At 45.2% G+C, this 18,457-nt stretch overlaps 1 protein-coding gene across 6 annotated transcripts in view; it reads right to left on the bottom strand.

The window, feature by feature from the left end:
• CCDC88C (coiled-coil domain containing 88C) overlaps positions 1–9,384 on the bottom strand; it is a 128,121-nt gene extending 118,737 nt beyond the window's left edge. For 4 of the 6 annotated variants that reach the window (XR_005053984.2, XM_036991675.2, XM_036991677.2 and 1 more), the window contains exons 1-3: positions 9,184–9,384; positions 8,357–8,457; positions 1,611–1,719 (exon numbers count right to left, since the gene is read on the bottom strand). Coding sequence is in view for 3 of the 6 variants with exons in the window: in XM_036991675.2 (XP_036847570.2) it covers positions 1,611–1,719; positions 8,357–8,457; positions 9,184–9,243 (270 nt within the window). In the remaining 3 variants the exon portion in view is untranslated. Of the gene's footprint in view, positions 1–1,610; positions 1,720–8,356; positions 8,458–9,183 lie in introns of those variants that run through there. The other 2 variants (XM_036991681.2, XM_036991680.2) reach the window with 1 other exon arrangement.
• Positions 9,385–18,457: the final 9,073 nt, after the last annotated feature.

Genomic DNA, 18,457 nt, shown 5'->3' with positions numbered 1-18,457 from the left:
TATGAATGGTGTTTGCAGCTAGGGACCAAGCCCTGAGTACCTGCTGAGCAGCCAGCCCAGCCAAGAGGCAGCCCCCTCCGCACCCAGATCCGCTGCTGTTCCCTGGCCTCTCTGCCTGGGCCCAGCTTCCTTCCTGCGGCTGTGACAAGGGAAGCATTAGCTGAGACCCACCTGCCTGCAGCATGGCCAGGCCTGCACGCAGCTGCCCTCAGACAAGCAAACAGGCCCCCCTTCGCAGCGCAGATCCAGCTCCCCAGGCCTCCCCCTGGCCCTAGGCCCCCTCCTCAGCTGCATCTGTCTGTAACTAAAGGGTGGGGCTGGTTCTAAGTCTCCCAGAGACTGCTCAGAGTCCACAAGATGAGTACAGGAGGTGTGCTGAACTGGCCACACAGTGAAAGCACCCAGACCCCAATGGGAGGAGGATGGGAACAATCATCGCAGAAAACCCAGGGCACTGTCCCCTCCCTCCCTCCCCATCCTGTCCTCTTCCAAATTCACATTGAGTCAGAAGGGTTCCTCGGCAGGACCTGGCCCAGCATACAGTCCAACGCCACAGCACAAGCTCCCCCCAGCTGCCTGTCAGGTGGTCCCTCAGCTGACCTCAGAACCGGCAACCACTGCACAAGGTCAGGGAGGGGAGCCTCTCGTGTTGGCAGGGACCCCATGACCTTGAAGATGCTCCCAGACCCCAGAATCAAGACTAAGTTACAGCCCGGGCAGCTGGGTGCTGGGGACAGGTCTCAGAGGCAGAGTCAGCCTGAGGGGTCAGCAAAACCCAGCTTGAATCTGGAAAGGACTTGTTCTCAAGCAGTGGTTCTCAAACTGTGAGAGGAGGGGGCCCAAGAGAGGACACTAGGGCTTCCAGCCCCCAAGTCCATCAGTCACCAGGGCTTCACCAGGGGTTTCAAGAAAAATATGTCAGGGAAGAGTTACACTGCTAAGAAAATTTTGAAAACCAGGGCTCCAAGATGCAAAGTTTAAGTCCATTTCCCATCAATACTGGCTACATAAAGGTCATGAACATCAAGAATTTGCACCTGACCTTCCTAAGGCTGGAACAGGGTTTCTAACAGTCCTTCCCCACCAGGCCCACTTCCCTGATGAGACACACAAGCACCTGACAAGCAGACACTCCACACGGTGCACCCCAATGCTGTCTGCAGCTGCAGGCCTAACGATTATATTCCTGTGAACATTGCCCTCTACAGTCCCTTGTCTCCTCAATCCTCTCAGATGCTCCCAGACACAGGCTCACTGAGTTGTGGGTAATACCATGTCAGGAGGCCACTCTCAGGGGCAGTTCCAGATAGTTCCCATTTGACTACAAGCTCTGGCTGTGCCGGGAACCCAAGGTTCTGCTCTGGGGCCCTCACAGCACCAGGCGTGATGCTTGGCACCCACCTCAAAAGGGCACTCCCTGGACAAAGTAAAGGGACCCAACGCCTGACCCTTCCCACAATGCCAAAAAAATGATGCGAGTGGAAACACCAGGCATCAGCAAGTAGATGCCGATCCGTGAAGCCATTTCCTCTAGGCTTCCTGTGCGGAAATTGTCTGAGTGGCAATACTGCCAGATGCACAAACTCTGCTGGAAAGACAGCTGCTCTTACCTGGTAGTAGGTCTTAATGTTTCTCACTAGGATGGTCAAGTTCTGGATGCGAAGGTTCACGTCATTGTTGACATGCTTGTTGATGCGCTGATTGGTTGGCCTGGGGTCTCTGGGGGAGGAAAGACAGGAATGCAAATTGCATATCCAGGCAGTTGCCACACACCCTTCCCCAGCCAGTGTGAGGCCCTCAGTTCTCCCCAAGTCGGCTTCCCATGCGACTGTGACAATGTGGCTCCAGTCAAACCCGAATTCTGCCACTGCCAGGCCCCGGCCCTTAGAGGCCTGCACCACCTTCTTGCTCCCCCACCGCCAAGCACCTTGCCGATCCCAGGCCCTTAATGTCATTTCTGTTCGCACTGTTAGCAGGGCCCATATATCACTACCAAATGTCAGCACAGACCCAACAGTTATACTGTATGGGATCAATGACCTATCCAAAAGTATGTTTCAATATTAAGAGGATTAGAAGCTGAACCAAAGTATGTGATATGTTTAAAAAAAAAGCAGGCAATATGTTTTCTGACTGAATAAATCAATAAAATCATTAATGTCCCATTTCACACGGGTGTGCCACCTCTGTCACCGAACTGGTCTTGGGCTGGCCCTGCCTTTGATTTATATTCTGGGGACATAACTCTATCTTGAAAAAACCAACATCGTGAGTGACACTGTGTTCTAAATGCACCCTACAGGAAATGCTAAGAGCAGAGACATGAATAATTCAAGTGGGAAACCCCCAAAGTGTCATTTTCTAATATCATACAAAAGTCAAGTTTGGTTGTGATGAAACTAGAAATGTGAATCAAGTGATTTATAATTTCACTCATCTACATACAGAATATTTCTCAGAATTCTCAGCATCAAAAACATTTTCTATTCAAAGAGAACAAACACACAGAAGGGATTTAGTTTCCACCTCCCCACGGGCTGCACAAGGCTTTTCATAACAAAGCCCTCCCTCCCCTGTGACCGTCCCATCCGCCATACCCATACCAGAGGTCTCATTCAAATGAGGGCTGTCTTCACAGTTTCATCTGTCATCTGAGCCCTGTGAGGAGGGTGCTGAGCCTCTGGGGGGCTGGCTAGACAGAAGAGAGACAGCCTCTTCCCCCTGCTCAGTAACCGGGCGCCTGGATGAGGACGGGGGAGTTTGGGGAGCTATGGAAATCGATCTCAATGCCATTTGCCTCATTTTGAAGCCAACCATCAATATAAAATCAGCCAACAGAAAAATACCAATAGAAATCATTTCAAATGTCACTGGAAGTATAAAATCTTTATAAAACAGACTGTTTACAATTCAACCATCACGTAAATATTTGACATACACACTATGAGTTCCTACATTGCAGGGTGTGGACACAAAACCCTTTACCTAGGTCAGGCAATTATGAGCCATGGATTTTATTCAGTCATCCTATAAGCCCCTAAAATAGTCTCATGGGTACGTTGGGGCTACCAGAGGATCCCTCTTCAACTGTCATGTTACAATATTTCAGATGGTAATGGAGTCTGGCCAAACCATTTACACATTAGATGTTTCTCTTGGAGCCATTCCTTACTGAGAAAATAAAGGTTAAGAGTTCGGTGGAAATTAATTTAGAAATAGAAAAGACATTCAGAATTTAAACCACAAAGGCATTTTTAGCTACAGAAGTGTACCTAGCATTACAAAATAATTTACCTGAAGGGTGCAGTTCTACTCCCTTTATTACAGGTACCTTGAGATGAGAAGCAATTTCATCAAGAGACAAGTGTGCTTCTTAAAACAGCACAGCTCAGAGAACGTGCAGGGCCTTTTCCGTTTTGCTGTTACTGTAGTCCCAACTTTCCCTGAAGTCAGGTGGAACCACCCCAGGAATGCCAGAGCCTAGAGGGCCTTGGGTTTGCGGAACACATGGGGCGGGGGCGGTGCTTACTGCATGCCCCCAGGACAGGGAACTGTAGGTCTGACATGTAAACAGCAGGGAAGCCTGGGCCACCCCTGCTTTTGTTCTCTCCAGGTCTGGGAAGCAATAGCTAATTCAAACACTGCTCCAAGGAGCCTGGACATTTACTGTATGAGTAATTAGACTAATTATCATGAGCATCAGTACAACCTCCTTTAACTAAGGCTCTTAGGGTAAAGAGAAGTTACGAGGAAACAGGATCGAAAGACAAGTTACCCATGGTTAAGGAAGGCCTAGCCGCACTCTGTCCAGCACTGGTAACCCCCATTCCCCAGTGTGGCTGGAAATGGGTCAGAAGACAGGGGTTCCCCTCCAGGTCATGGGAGGACTGGCCAAGCTCTCTGGGCCCCAGTGTGCTCATCTGCAAGATGACTACAGGATCCTTCCAGCCCTAAAAGACTATCATTCTATGAAGGCCAAGTCTGCATTGGTCCTATACCCCCAGACGAGGACACCATATAACCATTGCACAACTGCATTTCCCCCAAAGCAATCATTAGTAACAAGGATCTTCCGTGATAGGTGATAGCTCTAGGATGCAAAAGCCCCCCAGCAGGATGTAGGGGACTGGAGAGAGACATGGGTGCAAGCATCTGGTAGCTTCTCCGACCCTGCAGAGTTCCAAGCCCAAAGTGTGAGGTCTCCAGGGCTTCCTTCTCATACAAAATTTCTAACTTGTAAAAGGGAAATCAACTTACCCTAGAATTTTAAAGATAATTACAATGTAGGTTTTCAGCAACCTTGCTCCACTCCTTTGTGAAAAGCAGCCCCTAACTTTTGGTTATATTGCAAAAACTTCCTAAATTTGAAACTGAATCAATAAATGATGTATTGACACAGAGAAGCTGTCCATAAGGTATCATAGGTTTAAAAAAAAAGGAATGCTAAAAAACAGTAGCATGAGCCCACATCTAGATAAAAATACATGAGGAGCTATATTCATGTATGTGCCACGGACATCTGGAAGACACCAGATTATCACTGCTGCCACCACATGGTAAAATTATAGTTATTCTGCTCATCTGTATGTTCCTACTCTCCCACAATAAATGTGAATATTTTGTATAATTTTTAAGGACTCAAAGCCCCCATGAAGGATGTCATATACTGCAAATAAAAAAAGGAAATCAAGTTCATAAGCATAAATATTTTTTGCTCCAACACTTTTGCACCAACACAAACTCATTCAACTGACAAGCATTTGCCCTTTTTCCTCGGCTTTTTACATATGCAGAAGGGGACTATCACTCCTCTTCCTGCATCCTGGGGCAAAAATACATCTTTCAAAAGCTTTTTAGAAGCTTAAGAAACTCTCCCACTGGCCTGAGGATGTTTCCAACCTCTGAACAATTAATTTATTGTCCTGACTTTTGCAGCCAGCACCAGGGGTAAGAAAGAAACCTGAACAAAGAACAGTGCTGGCTGTACAGCAGGCCTTGCACGGCCACCAACTCCTCAGGCCCAGGCCTAGTTCCCAGCTGCACTCTCCAGACACCGCATCACACCAGGTGTCCACGCACAGGTTCAGGTGTGCACCACCTCTTGCCCGCACACATGAGCGCACACCCAGCTCCGGGCCATACCTAACAGTGATGGTGATCCGTGTTTGCTGGGCATTTTCTACAGGCATGATCTCATTTAATCCTCCCAAGTCTATAACTACCATCCCCTTATTGCAGATCAGGAAACTGAGGTATAGAGAGTTTAAGTAATTTGCCCAAGGTAACAGAACTAGTAAGTGGCATGGAGGGGGTGGGGGCATGTGAACTTCTCTGCCTGTTGGTTTCAGAGTCAAAGCTCTTCAATAATTTTCCTACCAGACAGTGAGAAATGTGTCTGTTCAAAGTGAACCAGAAACCGTGTTTTCCCCTGGGCACCAGTAGAAACCCAGGGAAACTACATTTACAGAAGAGCTGTTCAGCAGGTTTCCCAGTGCATCTAGGTCCACACCACTCATGGCCTCACTTTCACTCAGGAATTCTCCTAGACCGGGGCCTCCCCTGAAAGCTGAGCCCACAGGGCTTTCCTGCTTCCAGGCACTGATGTCACCAGGAGGCCAGGGCCAAGAGACTATTACCACAACCTTCTGCAGTCGCCAGAGACAATGACAGGTACAGTCACGTGCCCCGGGCCAGCCTCCATATGGCTCTGAAGTGTTAGGTAACCGCCTTTGATCTAAGCTCCAGCAACCTACTTAACATACTCCTCTCCGCAATTTTCTCATGTCCACCAACTTGGGGGGAATTTATCAAAATAGGCAAATAGCACACAGTCAGAGCTACTAGCATGGGAGATAAGGCAGAACAGCCTTATCACTTGCCTGCCAGTTACCTTGACATTTCTCCATTTGGCAGAAGTGGGGGGTGCGGGGGGAAGGCTTGGCTTAAGAATGGTGTTAGATGCAGGTCCTAGAGTCCAGTTTTGGCCTAGATCTCATTGGGAGAGGGCTCACGCTCAGAATTACGCAGTAATCTAGGAGACTCAGGATGTGGGAGAAAGGTAGACTGGAAAAAAAGAAAGCAAACTCTTGAGGGGATGCCTCAAATCCTTTCTAGATTAAGGTACCATATATCATTGACACCAACATCTATTCAGTGCCAGGCCCTGTGCTAATTGCTAATACATAGTCTCATTTAATCCTCCCAACCGTCTCTAAAGAGAGGTACTTTGCTTCCCATTGACAGATGAGGAAGCTGTGGTGTTGAGTGTTGTGCCCAGCATCACTCCGCTAGTATGAGACACCCCTAGGGTTCAAACCCAAGGTGTCACCACTAGGGCTGGAATTCTTTTCGAATTTTTTAAATTAAAATTAAACTGAGGTAGTTTTCACATAGAGTGAAATGCATGTATCTTAAGTTATAGCTTGTTAAGTTTTGAAAATTTAAATATACCCTAAGCAACATACAAAACATTTCTACTACCCCCAGATTTTCCCCTGGACCCCTCTTCAGTCAATTCCTACCCACTTCCAGGAGCTACCAATGTTCTGATTTCTATCACTCAGAGCAGGGTTGGTCTGATCCCTCAATGACCCATGTGCTGCTAGTACCACTCACTCCTTCATTTCTTCATTCTGGAAAGTCACTCAAAACCAGCTTCCCCATTGTCCTTTCCTCTGTGCCTGACCCTGGCCAGCAGGCCTCAGAGGCACTGCTTGAGACCTTAAGGGCTGCACACTTTTCAATTCCCACTTCTACAATGATTACCTGGGCATATCACAGAGAAGAAAGTAACATTTAAAACTGCCACGGGGAGGGCAGAAGCCCTTCAAGCTGAATTTAGCCACGGGCTACAGCAAACAAGTAATGAGCTGGCATTTCTCAAAGGAAGGGTCCAACAGGCTCTCCTAATTTACAAGCAAGTGGTAAACGCTTCAGGAATTCCAAAGGTCAGGGAAGAAAGAGAAACAGTCCCAAGGCTTTTGTTCTCCCCTCGCTTGGGTGTAAAAGCTGAATGAAAAGGCTGGGGATACTGCTGGTTTTTTTAATTAAACAGTCTTGGGCCTGAGCGAGGACAGGCTGAAGTTTCACAGGTCTCTGCCCCAATGGAATCCAGTGATTTTCAGGGTGTACCAGAACAGGGGCAGAGTTACCAGAGCTCGAATGTGCCACCAGACATCCCCAGGAAAACTCATTTTTATCAGTGTTTCCAGAGAAGTGCAGACAACAGATTTGTCTTTTTAGAACCCAATCGAACACAAGAGTGGGAAGACTCTAGTACCTTAAAACAATTAAGACTGAAGTGTCTGTCCCAAAGCAGGGCACCAACTGACTTATTAATAACAAAAGCCACGTCCTTGGGCCATTTTAAAAAACAGACCTTTTTGGACAGACCTACTTAAATCACTTTCTGCATAGGCCAAAGCTAACTGCTCCTCCTCCTGTGTGGGTCCCAAATGAAGCTGATTCCCATTAGCTAATGGATTTATGCTCAAGTAGAACCAGTTGCTTAGCTGCAGGTGAGGAGGTGAGCAAGTGAGCATAAGGGGGGCTCATCTACAGAGAACATTAGGATGTTTCATTTTGCCTCAAGTGCCTGTGAATGATACTGACATTCAGCTCTATTACATTCCCCGCAGTTAGTTAAAAACAGAATGCAGCGACAGGAGCCAGCACCTACATGTGGCAGGCTGTCAGTCACACAGGCAATCGGCTCTGCAGAATTCGGCAACAGGAAAGGATGTGGTCAGACATACAGGCCTGCAAGGGTAACTTCCACCAAAACCCTGTGTAAGCTACACGCTTCAAGACAAACGGTATACCCTGCATTCTGACTCCCTGTGCCTGCCCTAACAGAGTGACTTAAATCCATTCATGAGAAGGGACCTTACATCTAACCAACTGCACCGGCCGTAAGACCACCGAAGATGTAAGACGAAGGGACAGGGAGCTCAAACACCAGGGTTCCAACCTGGAATGAAGCCTTGCAGTGGCTCACTGACACCCACCCCAACACTTCCTGTAACCAGAGACTCTGTTACAGTGCCTGGGCCCCCACAAAAGAAAGGGTGGGGTGTTTTTTTTTTTTTCACTTCATTGCTCAAACCTGAGCTGGAAGCCAACTGCACTATCTACACCACGTGGATAACAGTCATTCCATTTCAAATTTCCTTTTTCAAACAACTGTCAGCCCCCTGTCCTGTTCTTCATACCCCCACTAACGGAGAAAAGGAACCCTGACATTGAGACCCCAGCGGCCCCCCTGCACAGAGCCCTCCTGTTGACCCTCACATTCCATTTCTCCAACCTTAAACTGTCTAAAGCATCACTCTGTCCTTGCTCCCCCAAGATAACTTACATTTGCAGCATGATTTGGTTCAAAAAGATTCCGTCGGCTAAATCCATGTACATGGTGAGGCTGTCCTGGCTGCCATTTCCGAATGAACCGAAAGTTTTCACCTGCCGGGAGCCGGGCCAAGAGAGAAAGGTGGGAAAGTCACCCCCGCACAAACAAACAGGCTGAAGTTCTCGGGGCAAAGGCGGGCAGGGGCCCTTGGGGCGGAAGGGGTCCCCCGCGCCCACCCACAACCTTCGGCAGCCACCACGCCACGCTTCTCCCTCTCTCTCCTCCCCGCGCCAGGCAACAGCCGCGAGACAGCGGGAGGAAAACTTCCGCCGCTTTCCTCCAGCGTCCCGGGGTGGAAAAAATAAAAAGAACTTTTCAATAAATTCCTCACGTCTCCAATCTATTGGAAATCACACGCCCACACCAGCCTGTACACGGATCCCCCCAGCCCCCACCATCATCCACACTGGTCTCATGGGTTCAGAAATTACACGAGGGTATTTTGGGGGAGTGGGGCCTTTTCCTGAGTGGTCAAGCCACGGGGGCCGGGGTGACCACTCGGACCTGCCCGCTCCAGGGACCCCCTCACAGAGCCCCGGAGCGAACAGGTGGACCCGCTCAGCGCTGGGCAGGGAGTGCGGCAGGGTCCTGCACCCGGCACGCCAGCTCCAGAGTGGGAAATGCCTGCGGACCCGGACCCCAGCCAGGAGCGCTTGCTGAGACCCTCGCGTCCCGGCGGCTCCCCGGGGCTCCGAGCGGGCCGGGGCGTGCGGCGACGGCAGGCGCCCGAGAGGGGAGCCGGTGCACCAGCAATGGGGCGGGGAGCCAAGCGCACTCACCCAGGTCACCAGCGGGCTCTGCAGGAAGAGCTCCATGAGCTCCGAGACCGTCACGTCCATGCTAAGGCTGCGTCCCCGGCTCGCGCCCCGCGCCCCGTCCCCCGCGCCGCGACACAAAGCGGCTCCGGCAGCGAGCGGCGGGCGCGGGGCTGCGGTGGCTCCGGCTCGCGCCCGGGAGACAAAGGCGGGGCGCGAGCCCACGTTCCGCAGCTTCGGCGGCCCCGCGGCCAGCCCGGGGCTGGGGAAAGGGGAGGGCCCGCAGCTCGGGGAGGAACAATGCGGCCGGCGGCCCCGCCCCTCTGTGGCTCGGGTGCCCGGCGAGCCGCCTCGCGGGGACCGGACGGGAGCCGGGGCGCGGGCGCGGCTGCTCGCGGAGAAGGGAGGGGCGGCGGCCCGCACGTGTGCGAGGGGGGGAAGGGCGGGGGCGTCCGCGCGGCGCTCGCAGCAGCCAGCACGTGGGGTGAGGGCCGTGCGCGCCCACGCCGAGCGCAGCTTGGAGTGCTCGGGGCCCCAGCACGTGGCGCGGCCCTACGCGCGTGCGCCCGCCCCTAGGCCAAAGCACCGATGCGGGCCCAGCGCGCGGACACTCCCCCACCCAGGTCTCTGCTGTGCACCCAGGCCTGGCGCTCCCTATCCCCGAGGTATTACCCCGGCTGCCGCACGCTGGGGGCACGGCGGACACCGACCCGAGACTGCCGGCCCCGGGCAGGTGCAGCCCTAAGGCCGCGCGGAGCCGAGCCCCCCAGGTGCAGCCGAGAAGCGCGGCACCAGCCCTCGCTGGAGAACCGAGCCCGCGGGCCTCGCGTGTCCGGTGGGCCTCCCGCGCAGGTGGGGCCCAGGCCCCGGGGGTCAAAAGAGGAAACTTTGTGTTGAGTTTGGCCCGTAGGACCACGGCCTCGTGGGCCTCACCCTGTCCCCTCCCGAGCTGCCTGCCTTCTGGAAGTTCCCGCAGGAAGTTGGTGCTCCGGCCTCGCAGACCTGGGCCCGCCCCACTGTGCCGCCACTCCTCCCACCCCCGCCGCTTTCCCGGAGAGGAGCCAAATTCCGGATTCCAATTTAGAGGACATAGCAACAGCCTGGTTATAGTCGACGGGTAAAAGGACAAGGGCCTTTCCGAACTGGACGGAAAGCAAGCCCGGGGCCCAGACCTCGTTGCTGAGGCAGCTGCGGTGGACGCGAGTTCCTGCCGGTCTCTGCCACCTCACCTGAAGCTGGTAATAATTTCAAACTGCGATTCAGTCATTGTTCAAAGCACTAATCTAGCCCCCATGCGTTTCCCAGATGAGCCAGCCAATGCAGAGTTGATCTGAAGGGCCGCTTAGCGTAGTCCTGTGTCAGTATACAGTAGGCACTAAATGGTTGTTAGTAGTTTGGAAGTTGGTTATGTTCAGTGTTGAGGCTGCGGCATCTTCCGGCGGAGAGTGGTATTGCAGCCGAGTTCTTTGGCACCTTGGGCCGGTGAAGTTGCCGCAGGAGGAAGTGGGCAGTGACGTCCCTGAAGAGAAGTATGAAAGTCAGGGAAATGGGAAAAAGCGGAGGAACTAAAATTTCTAGCCGACGAGGTTTTCTTATGCACCAGAAACTCTTTAATTTCTTAATTGATTCTTTAATTGCCCATATTGTGAAATCCATTGGAAAACCAAGTGTAATGTGTATGCACATCCATCTTCGTTTAGAAGGCCTCTGTTGTGCAGAGTAAGGGATGCCCTGTGCAGCCAGTGTTTTTCACACTGACCCAACTCTTTTGAAAAGGCAGGAGGTGGGATCTTTGGTTATTTGATAAGCTTATTTTTTCCACACTGAGAAATACATTGGACAAATGCTGACAGTTGAGGTGACATTTCTCACTGTGGTGCGGGCATTTGTTCCTGGGGATATTGACAGTCCCTGGACCACAGCGAGGTCAGGAATTCTGATTTGGGGTCAGTGAGCTGCTGTGTTAGTTCACAGTAACTTCCTTCCTAATCATCTGCCCTGTTCTATCACTACTTTAAAGAATTGTTCCCCTTAAGTCTCCATTGGGATGGAGCATCAGCTTCAGGAAGCACAAGAGACCATCTACTAACCACTAAGCAGAGTCTCCCACCCCGACAGAATGCCCCCTGACGTTCACTCCATTGGTCTGAGACTTAAACCTTTATTTAAATGTTTTTCTTGTTCATTTCTGCAGGAAAAGTAATTTTTCTGCTTTATGCATTGCTTCCTAGACAGCAGCAGTATTTGAATTATGTTCTTCATTCTGATAAAGGAATTTTCTCCCCCTTCTTTGAAAATACTGGCTCAGCGGTGGAAGCTAAAGGCTTCTCTATGTTACCTGATAGGAGCTTAAATTATTTGCACAGCTGGGGGGAGGGGCTACTGTTAATGTGTTTCTATATTTGATTTTTGTTGTAATGAGTGTATATTACCTTCATAATTTAAAAATATTTTTAATTTTGTTGAAATACATATATTAAATTTATCATCTTAACCATTAAGTATATAGTTCAGTAGAATTAAATACATTCACATTGTTCTGCAGCTCATAACCATTTATCCCCATAACTCTTTTCTTCTGTAAATCTGAAACTATACCTATTAAACAATTAATTCTCTATTCTCCTTCCCCTCAGCTTCTGACAACCCCCATTCTATTTCCTATCTTTATGATCTTGACTACTCTACCTGATGTAAGTGGAATTATACAGTATTTCTCTTATTGTGGCTGACTTATTTCACTAAGTATAATGTCCTCAAGGTTCATCCATGTTATAGCATATTTCAGAGTTTCCATCCTTTTTAGGGTTGAGTAATATTCCATTGCATGTATGTATCACATGTTGCTTATCCATTCATCAGTTGATGGACACTTGGGTTGCTCCCATGTTTTATCTACTGTGAATAATGCTGCTATGAATTTTGGTGTGCAAATATCTCTTTTGAGTCCCTTCTTTTAGCTCTTTTGGGTGTATACCCAGCAGTGGGATTGCTGGATTATATGCTAATTCTATTTTCAACTTTTTGAGGAACTTCCATACTATTTTCCATAGCAGCTGTGCCATTTAATATTCCAGCAAGAGTTCACTGATTTCTCCACATTCTTGTCAACACTTGGTATTTTCTGTTTTGCTTTTCTGTAGTAGCCATCTTAATGGGTAGGAAGTAGTATCTCATTGTAGTTTTGATTTGCATTTTCCTAATGATGTAGAGCATGTTTTCATGAGTTCATTGGCCATTCAGATACCCTCTTTGGAGAAATGTTTGTTCAAGTCCTTGGCACATTTTTGAATGGGGTTGTGCTTTTTTATTGAGTTTTAGGAGTTCTCTATATATTCTGAATGTTAATAATCTTTTAGCAGATCTGTGATTTGCAAATATTTTCTCCCATTTGGTAGACTCCCTCTTTACTCTGTGGATAATGTCTCTTGATGTACAAAACTTTTTAATTTTTATGACATCCAATTTGTCTATTTTATCTTTTGTTGCCTGTACCTTTGGTGTCAAAGCCAAAAAATCATTGCCAAATACAGTATCATGAAGCTTTTGTCCTTTGTTTTCTTCTAAGAGTTTTATTGTTTTAGGTATTATCTTCAGGGCTTTGACCCACTGTGAGTTAATGTTTGCATACGGTGTTACATACAGGTCCAACTCTGTTCTTCATGTGAAGATTCAGTTTTCTCAGCACTATTTGTTGAAAAGACTTTCCTTTCCCCATTGAATGGTTATGGCACCCTTGTCAAAAATCATTTGATCCACATATGCAAGGGTTTATTTCTGGGCTCTTTTCTGTTCCATTGGTCTGTATGTCTGTCATTATGCTGCACTGTTTTGATTATTGTAGCTTTGAGTAGGTTTATACATTTTTTTCAGTTGTATTGTGATGTAATTGATCTACAGCAATCTGTATTATGTGTACAGTGTAATAATTTTACATAGATATACTGTGAAATGCTTGCTCTACTAAGTTATTAACATCTAACATCTCATATAAATTCTTAACAACAAAAAATATTTTTTCCTTGTGAGAACCCTTAAGATTTACCCGCTTTTATGTATACCATACATTAGTGTTAACTAGAGTTGACATGTTGTACTTTACATCTCTAAGACCTATAACTGGAAGTTGATACCTTTGACCACCTTCACCCAACTGCCCCTTCTCACAACCCCAGCCTCTGGTAACCACAAATGTTTAATCTTTTCCCATGAGTGAGTGAGTGAGTGAGTGAGTGAGTGAGTGAGTGAGTGAGTGTGTGTGTGTGTGTGTGTGTGTGTGTGTGTGTTTTGTTTTTAGATTCCACATATAAGTAAGATCATATGGTATTTGTCTTTCTCTTATTTCACTTAGCATTATGTCCTGAATGTCCAACCATGTTGTCACACATGGCAGGATTTCCTCCTTTTATGGCTGAGTAATATTCCATCACATGTATGTTCCAGAACTTCTTTATCCACTCATCCATTGATGGACGCTTAGGTTATTTCCATGTCTTGGCTGTTGTAAATAGTGCTGCTCTGAACATGGGGGTGCAGATATCTTTTTGAGTTAGTGTTTCCATTTCCTTTAGATATGTTCCCAGAAGTGGAATTCCTGGATCACGCAGTTCTTTTTTTAACTTTTTTGAAGAACCTCCATACTATGTTCCACAGTGGCTTTACCAGTTTACATTCCCACCAACAGGGCACTAGGGTTCCCTTTGCTCCATATCCTCACCTTGTCTTTTTGATATGAGCCATTCTAACAGGTGTGAGGCTATATATCATTGCGGTTTTTATTTTCATTTCCCTGATGACTAGTGGTGTTGAGCATCTTTTCATGTGCCTGTTGGTCATTTGTGTATCTTTGGAAAAATTTGTGTTTCTTAGGAAAAATTTATATCTATTCAGGTCCTTTGTCCATTTTTAAATTGGATTATTTGGTTTTTTGCTGTTGAGTTGTATGAGTTCTTTATATATTTTGGATATTAACCCCTTACTAGATGTGTGGTTTGCAAGTATTATTTTCCCATCCCATAACATTTTTTTTTTCAGTTTGTTGGTGATTTCTTTTTCTATAAAGAAGCTTTTTTAGTTGGATGTAGTCCCACTTGTTTTTTATTTTGTTGTGCTTTAGGCATCATAAACAAAATATTACCAAGACCCATGTCAAGGATCTTTTCTCCTGTTTTCTTCTAGTATTATTATGGTTTCTAGCCTTAACTTCAATCTTTGGTACACCTGAAGTTAATTATTTTGCTGGTGACATAAGATAGGGGTCTAATTTCATTCATTTATATGTGAACATCCAATTTTTCTGGCACCATTTATTGAAGAGATTCTCTTTTCTCCTTGGCTCCCTTATCAAATATTAGTTGACTGTATATGCATAGGTTTATTTCTGTGGTCTCAATTCTGTTCCATTATGTGTTTTTATGGCAATACTATACTATTGTGATAACTATGACTTTATAATATAGCTTGAAATCAGGAAATCTTTGTTATTCTTCCTCAGGATTGCTTTAGCTATTTGGAGTGTTTTGTAATTCATATAAAATTTAAGATTTTTTTCCTATTTCTGTAAAAAAAAATGCTATTGGAATCCTGATAGGGATTGCAATGAGTCTATAGATGGCTTTGGGTAGTATGGACATTTTAACAATATTAATTTTTCTAATTCATGAACATGGAATACCTTTCCATTTATTTGTCTTTGATTGCTTTAGTCAGTATCTTGCAGTTTTCAGTGAAGAGATCTTTCACCTTGGCTAAATTTATTCCTAAGTTTTTTATTGTATATGATACTATTGTGAGTGGGATTGTTTTCTTTATTGTTCAGATAATTTATTGTCAGTGTATAAATATGCTACTGATTTTTGTATGTAAATTTTATATCCTGCAACTTTACTGAATTCATTGATTTGATCTACTTTTTGGTGGAGCTTTTAAGATTTTTCTGTCTATAAAAAAAAGCATATCATCTGCAAATAGAGACAGTTTTACTTCTTTCAAATTTTGATGCCTTTTATTTCTTTTTCTTGCCTGATTGCTCTGGCTAGGACTTTTGATACTGTGTTGAATAGGGGTGGTGTGAATTGGCACCCTTGTCTGGTTCCTGCTCTTAGAGGATAGGTTCAGTCTTTCACCATTGAGTGTGATACTAGCTTTGGGCTTGTCTATATAGCCTTTATTATGTTGAGGTGCATTCCTTCTATACCTGATTTGTTAAGAGTTTTTATCATGAATATATGTTGAATGCTTTTTTTGCATCTATTGACATCATGATTTTTTTCCTTCTGTTAATGTGATTTATCACATTGATTCATTTTATGCATACATTGAACCATTCTTGCATCCCAGGGATAAATCCCGTTTTATCATGGTGAATGATCTTTTCAATATGCTGCTGAATTCAGTTTGCTGGTGTTTTATTGAAAATTTTTACATCTATATTCATTGGGGATATTAACCTGTAGTTTTCTTTTCCAGTACTATGCTTTTCTGGCTTATGCTGACCTCATAAAATGAGTTTGGGAGTACTCCCTCCTCTTTTATGTTTTTTGCTTATGTTTTGATCTGGTTTTTGGGGTTTTTTCTTGAGGTATAATTAATACAACACTATACTAGTTTCAAGTATGCGACATAATTATTTGATACTTACATTGTAAAGTGATCACAATAAATCTAGTTAACATCTGTTACCATATAGTTACAATTTTACAATTTTTTTGTGATGGGAACTTTTAAGATTTATCTTCTTAGCAAGTTTCAGATATGCAGAACAATATATATATTAACTGTAGTCACCATACTGTACACTGCATCCCCAGGATTTATTTTATAACTGGAAGTTTATACCTTTTGACCCCCTTTCACCCATTTCACCCCCACCCCCACTTCTGGCAACCACCAGTCTGTTCTCTATTATCTATGGACTCAAGTTTTTTTGTTTTTTTAAAGATTCCATATATAAGGATATCATACAGTGTTTTTCTTTCTCTGACTTACTACACTTAGCATAATGCCCTCAAGGTCCATCCATGTTGTCGCAATGGCAAGATTTCCTTCTTTTTTATGGGTGAATAACACACCATTGTATATACTCCATTTTCTTTATCCATTCGTCCATCGATGGACATTTAGCTTGTTCCCATATCCTGGCTATTGTAAGTAAATAATGCCACAGTGAACATGGGGGTGCATATGTATTTTTGAGGTAGCAGTTTCATTTTCTTTGGATAAATAACCAGAAGTGGAATTTCTGGTCATATGATAGTTCTTTAATTTTTTGAGGAACCTCCATTGTGGCTGCGCCAGTTTAGTCTCACAAACAGTGCACAAGGGTTCCCTTTGCTCCACATCCTTGCCAACAATTGTTATCATTTGTCTTTTGACCATAGTCATTCTGACAGGTGTGAGGTAATATCTCATGGTTTTGATTTGCATTTCCCTGGTTAGTGATGTTAGATCTTCTCATGTCTGTCAGCCATCTGAGTGTCTTTTTGTCTTGGTGGTGGTCATTACCAAGTCTACATTAGCTTTTTACATATTCTTCAGTATCAAGGTAGTACATATTAAAGAATATTTGAAAATGGGGCAAAGTATTAAAAAAAGACTTAAAAATCACCTTTGATCCTACTACCCAAAAGCACATTGATTAATATTCTTGTTAGGAATTACTTTATTTGTATGACTGCCAATGCAGTTTGGTTCCCACTGTATATCTTCTTTGAAAAAATGTCTATTCAGTTTCTCTGCCCATTTTCCCATTTTTAAATCAGATTATTTGGTTTTCTTGGTGTTGAGTTGTATGAGTTCTTTATACATTTTGGATATCAGCCCCTTAGCAGATACATTATTTCCAAGTACATGCTCTCATATTTTAGGTGGTCTTTTCTTTTGCTAATGGTTTCCTTTGCTGTGCAGAAGCTTTTTAGTTTGATGTAGAATAACATTAATTTAAATAGCTGCCATCTACTGAGTATCTACCATTGGGATAGTTGCAGTATGCATACATCTAAAGTCCTCACACTTGTCTTACGGGGAAACCAAGGCTCAAGCCCAAGGTCTCAGTAGCAGAGTAAGAATTCAACCCCAGGCTGTTCTGACTATGCTGTTGTCATTATACTTCATCTCTGTCTGCAGCTTCCCACCACTTAGAATCAATTGATTGGTCAATATGCATTGAGTGTATCATGAAGTTTCCTGAGAGCCCTTTCAGCCTTTTGTTTATTCTGTGCCCTTTCCCCCATTCTCGTCTTCCAAAAGTAGGTCCTGAAGGGCTTGAATGGCAGGGGGAACTCTGGTTGAAAGGCTTTCACTAACAATTCTGGACATTCTCTACCCTAACATTTTGAAAGCCGCCCAAGAACCCTAAAAGCCAAAAGTTTCCAGGTTTTCAATTTTGGTGGGACTCCTACCTCTCACAATGTGAGACAAATGTTAAAACCTTCTTGGAGGTTGGTTAATAAAGAGTGTCATTATTTCCTTTTCCTCCACAGGAGTGCTTTAAAGTTGAAATGAGAAAACCTGAAGTAGCAATTTATGAATTATAATAACATTAAAGCAAAATTAACCTGTGTTCTGGCAGACAGCAGAAACACATTCCTATATAAAGGTATTCAAGAGAATGTTCATTTTTGAGTGATCACATTTTCAGGCTCATTTAAACTGAGTTATCCTTTAAGAAATAAAATGCATCCCTTTTATTATTCCTTTGAGTATCCACTGAATCTTCATACAAAATCTGTGTACCTAGCCTGCCTACTGATCTACCTGTATACTTAACCATCTGTGCTTCGGAATGCCGTACAGAAAATCATGTAAATCTGGGCCTGCCTTCTAGGAACTTAAATTCCACGAAATGTACCAAGATGTAAAAGTTGAGAGGTTTAAAAAACATCAGACACAGATGAGTGGTCTGTGAAATCTAGAGCTCATAGCCAGGTCCAGTGATAAAAGGCTAGAGGTCTGTACTTACATGTGAGGGGTTATGACCAAAAGGCCAACAAGAGATAGTTAAGGAGTTAGAAGTCCTGGAAACCAGGGATGAATAGACCAGGAAAGATTGAATAAGTAGAATTTCAGTTGTTGAAATGACTCAAGATACAGTTCAATAAACCCCTTATTAATGAGTATCACCAACCTAAAGCTCAAAGGTACAAAGGACAGGACAGAGGTCTTGAGCCCTCCCTTTTACAGCCACAGGGAATCGTATGGTCAAGAATGTGATTAACTCTTGTGTATGGGCATCAACCAAAATACTTATTTTCCCAGCCTGTATATTTTGTGTACACATTACTCAGGTTTTCCTTTGTCC

Source organism: Manis javanica, chromosome 8, assembly GCF_040802235.1.
Source record: "Manis javanica isolate MJ-LG chromosome 8, MJ_LKY, whole genome shotgun sequence".
NCBI lineage: Eukaryota > Metazoa > Chordata > Mammalia > Pholidota > Manidae > Manis > Manis javanica.
The sequence above is the reverse complement of the archived record's forward strand: the minus strand, read 5'-3'. Positions and strand labels throughout refer to the sequence as shown.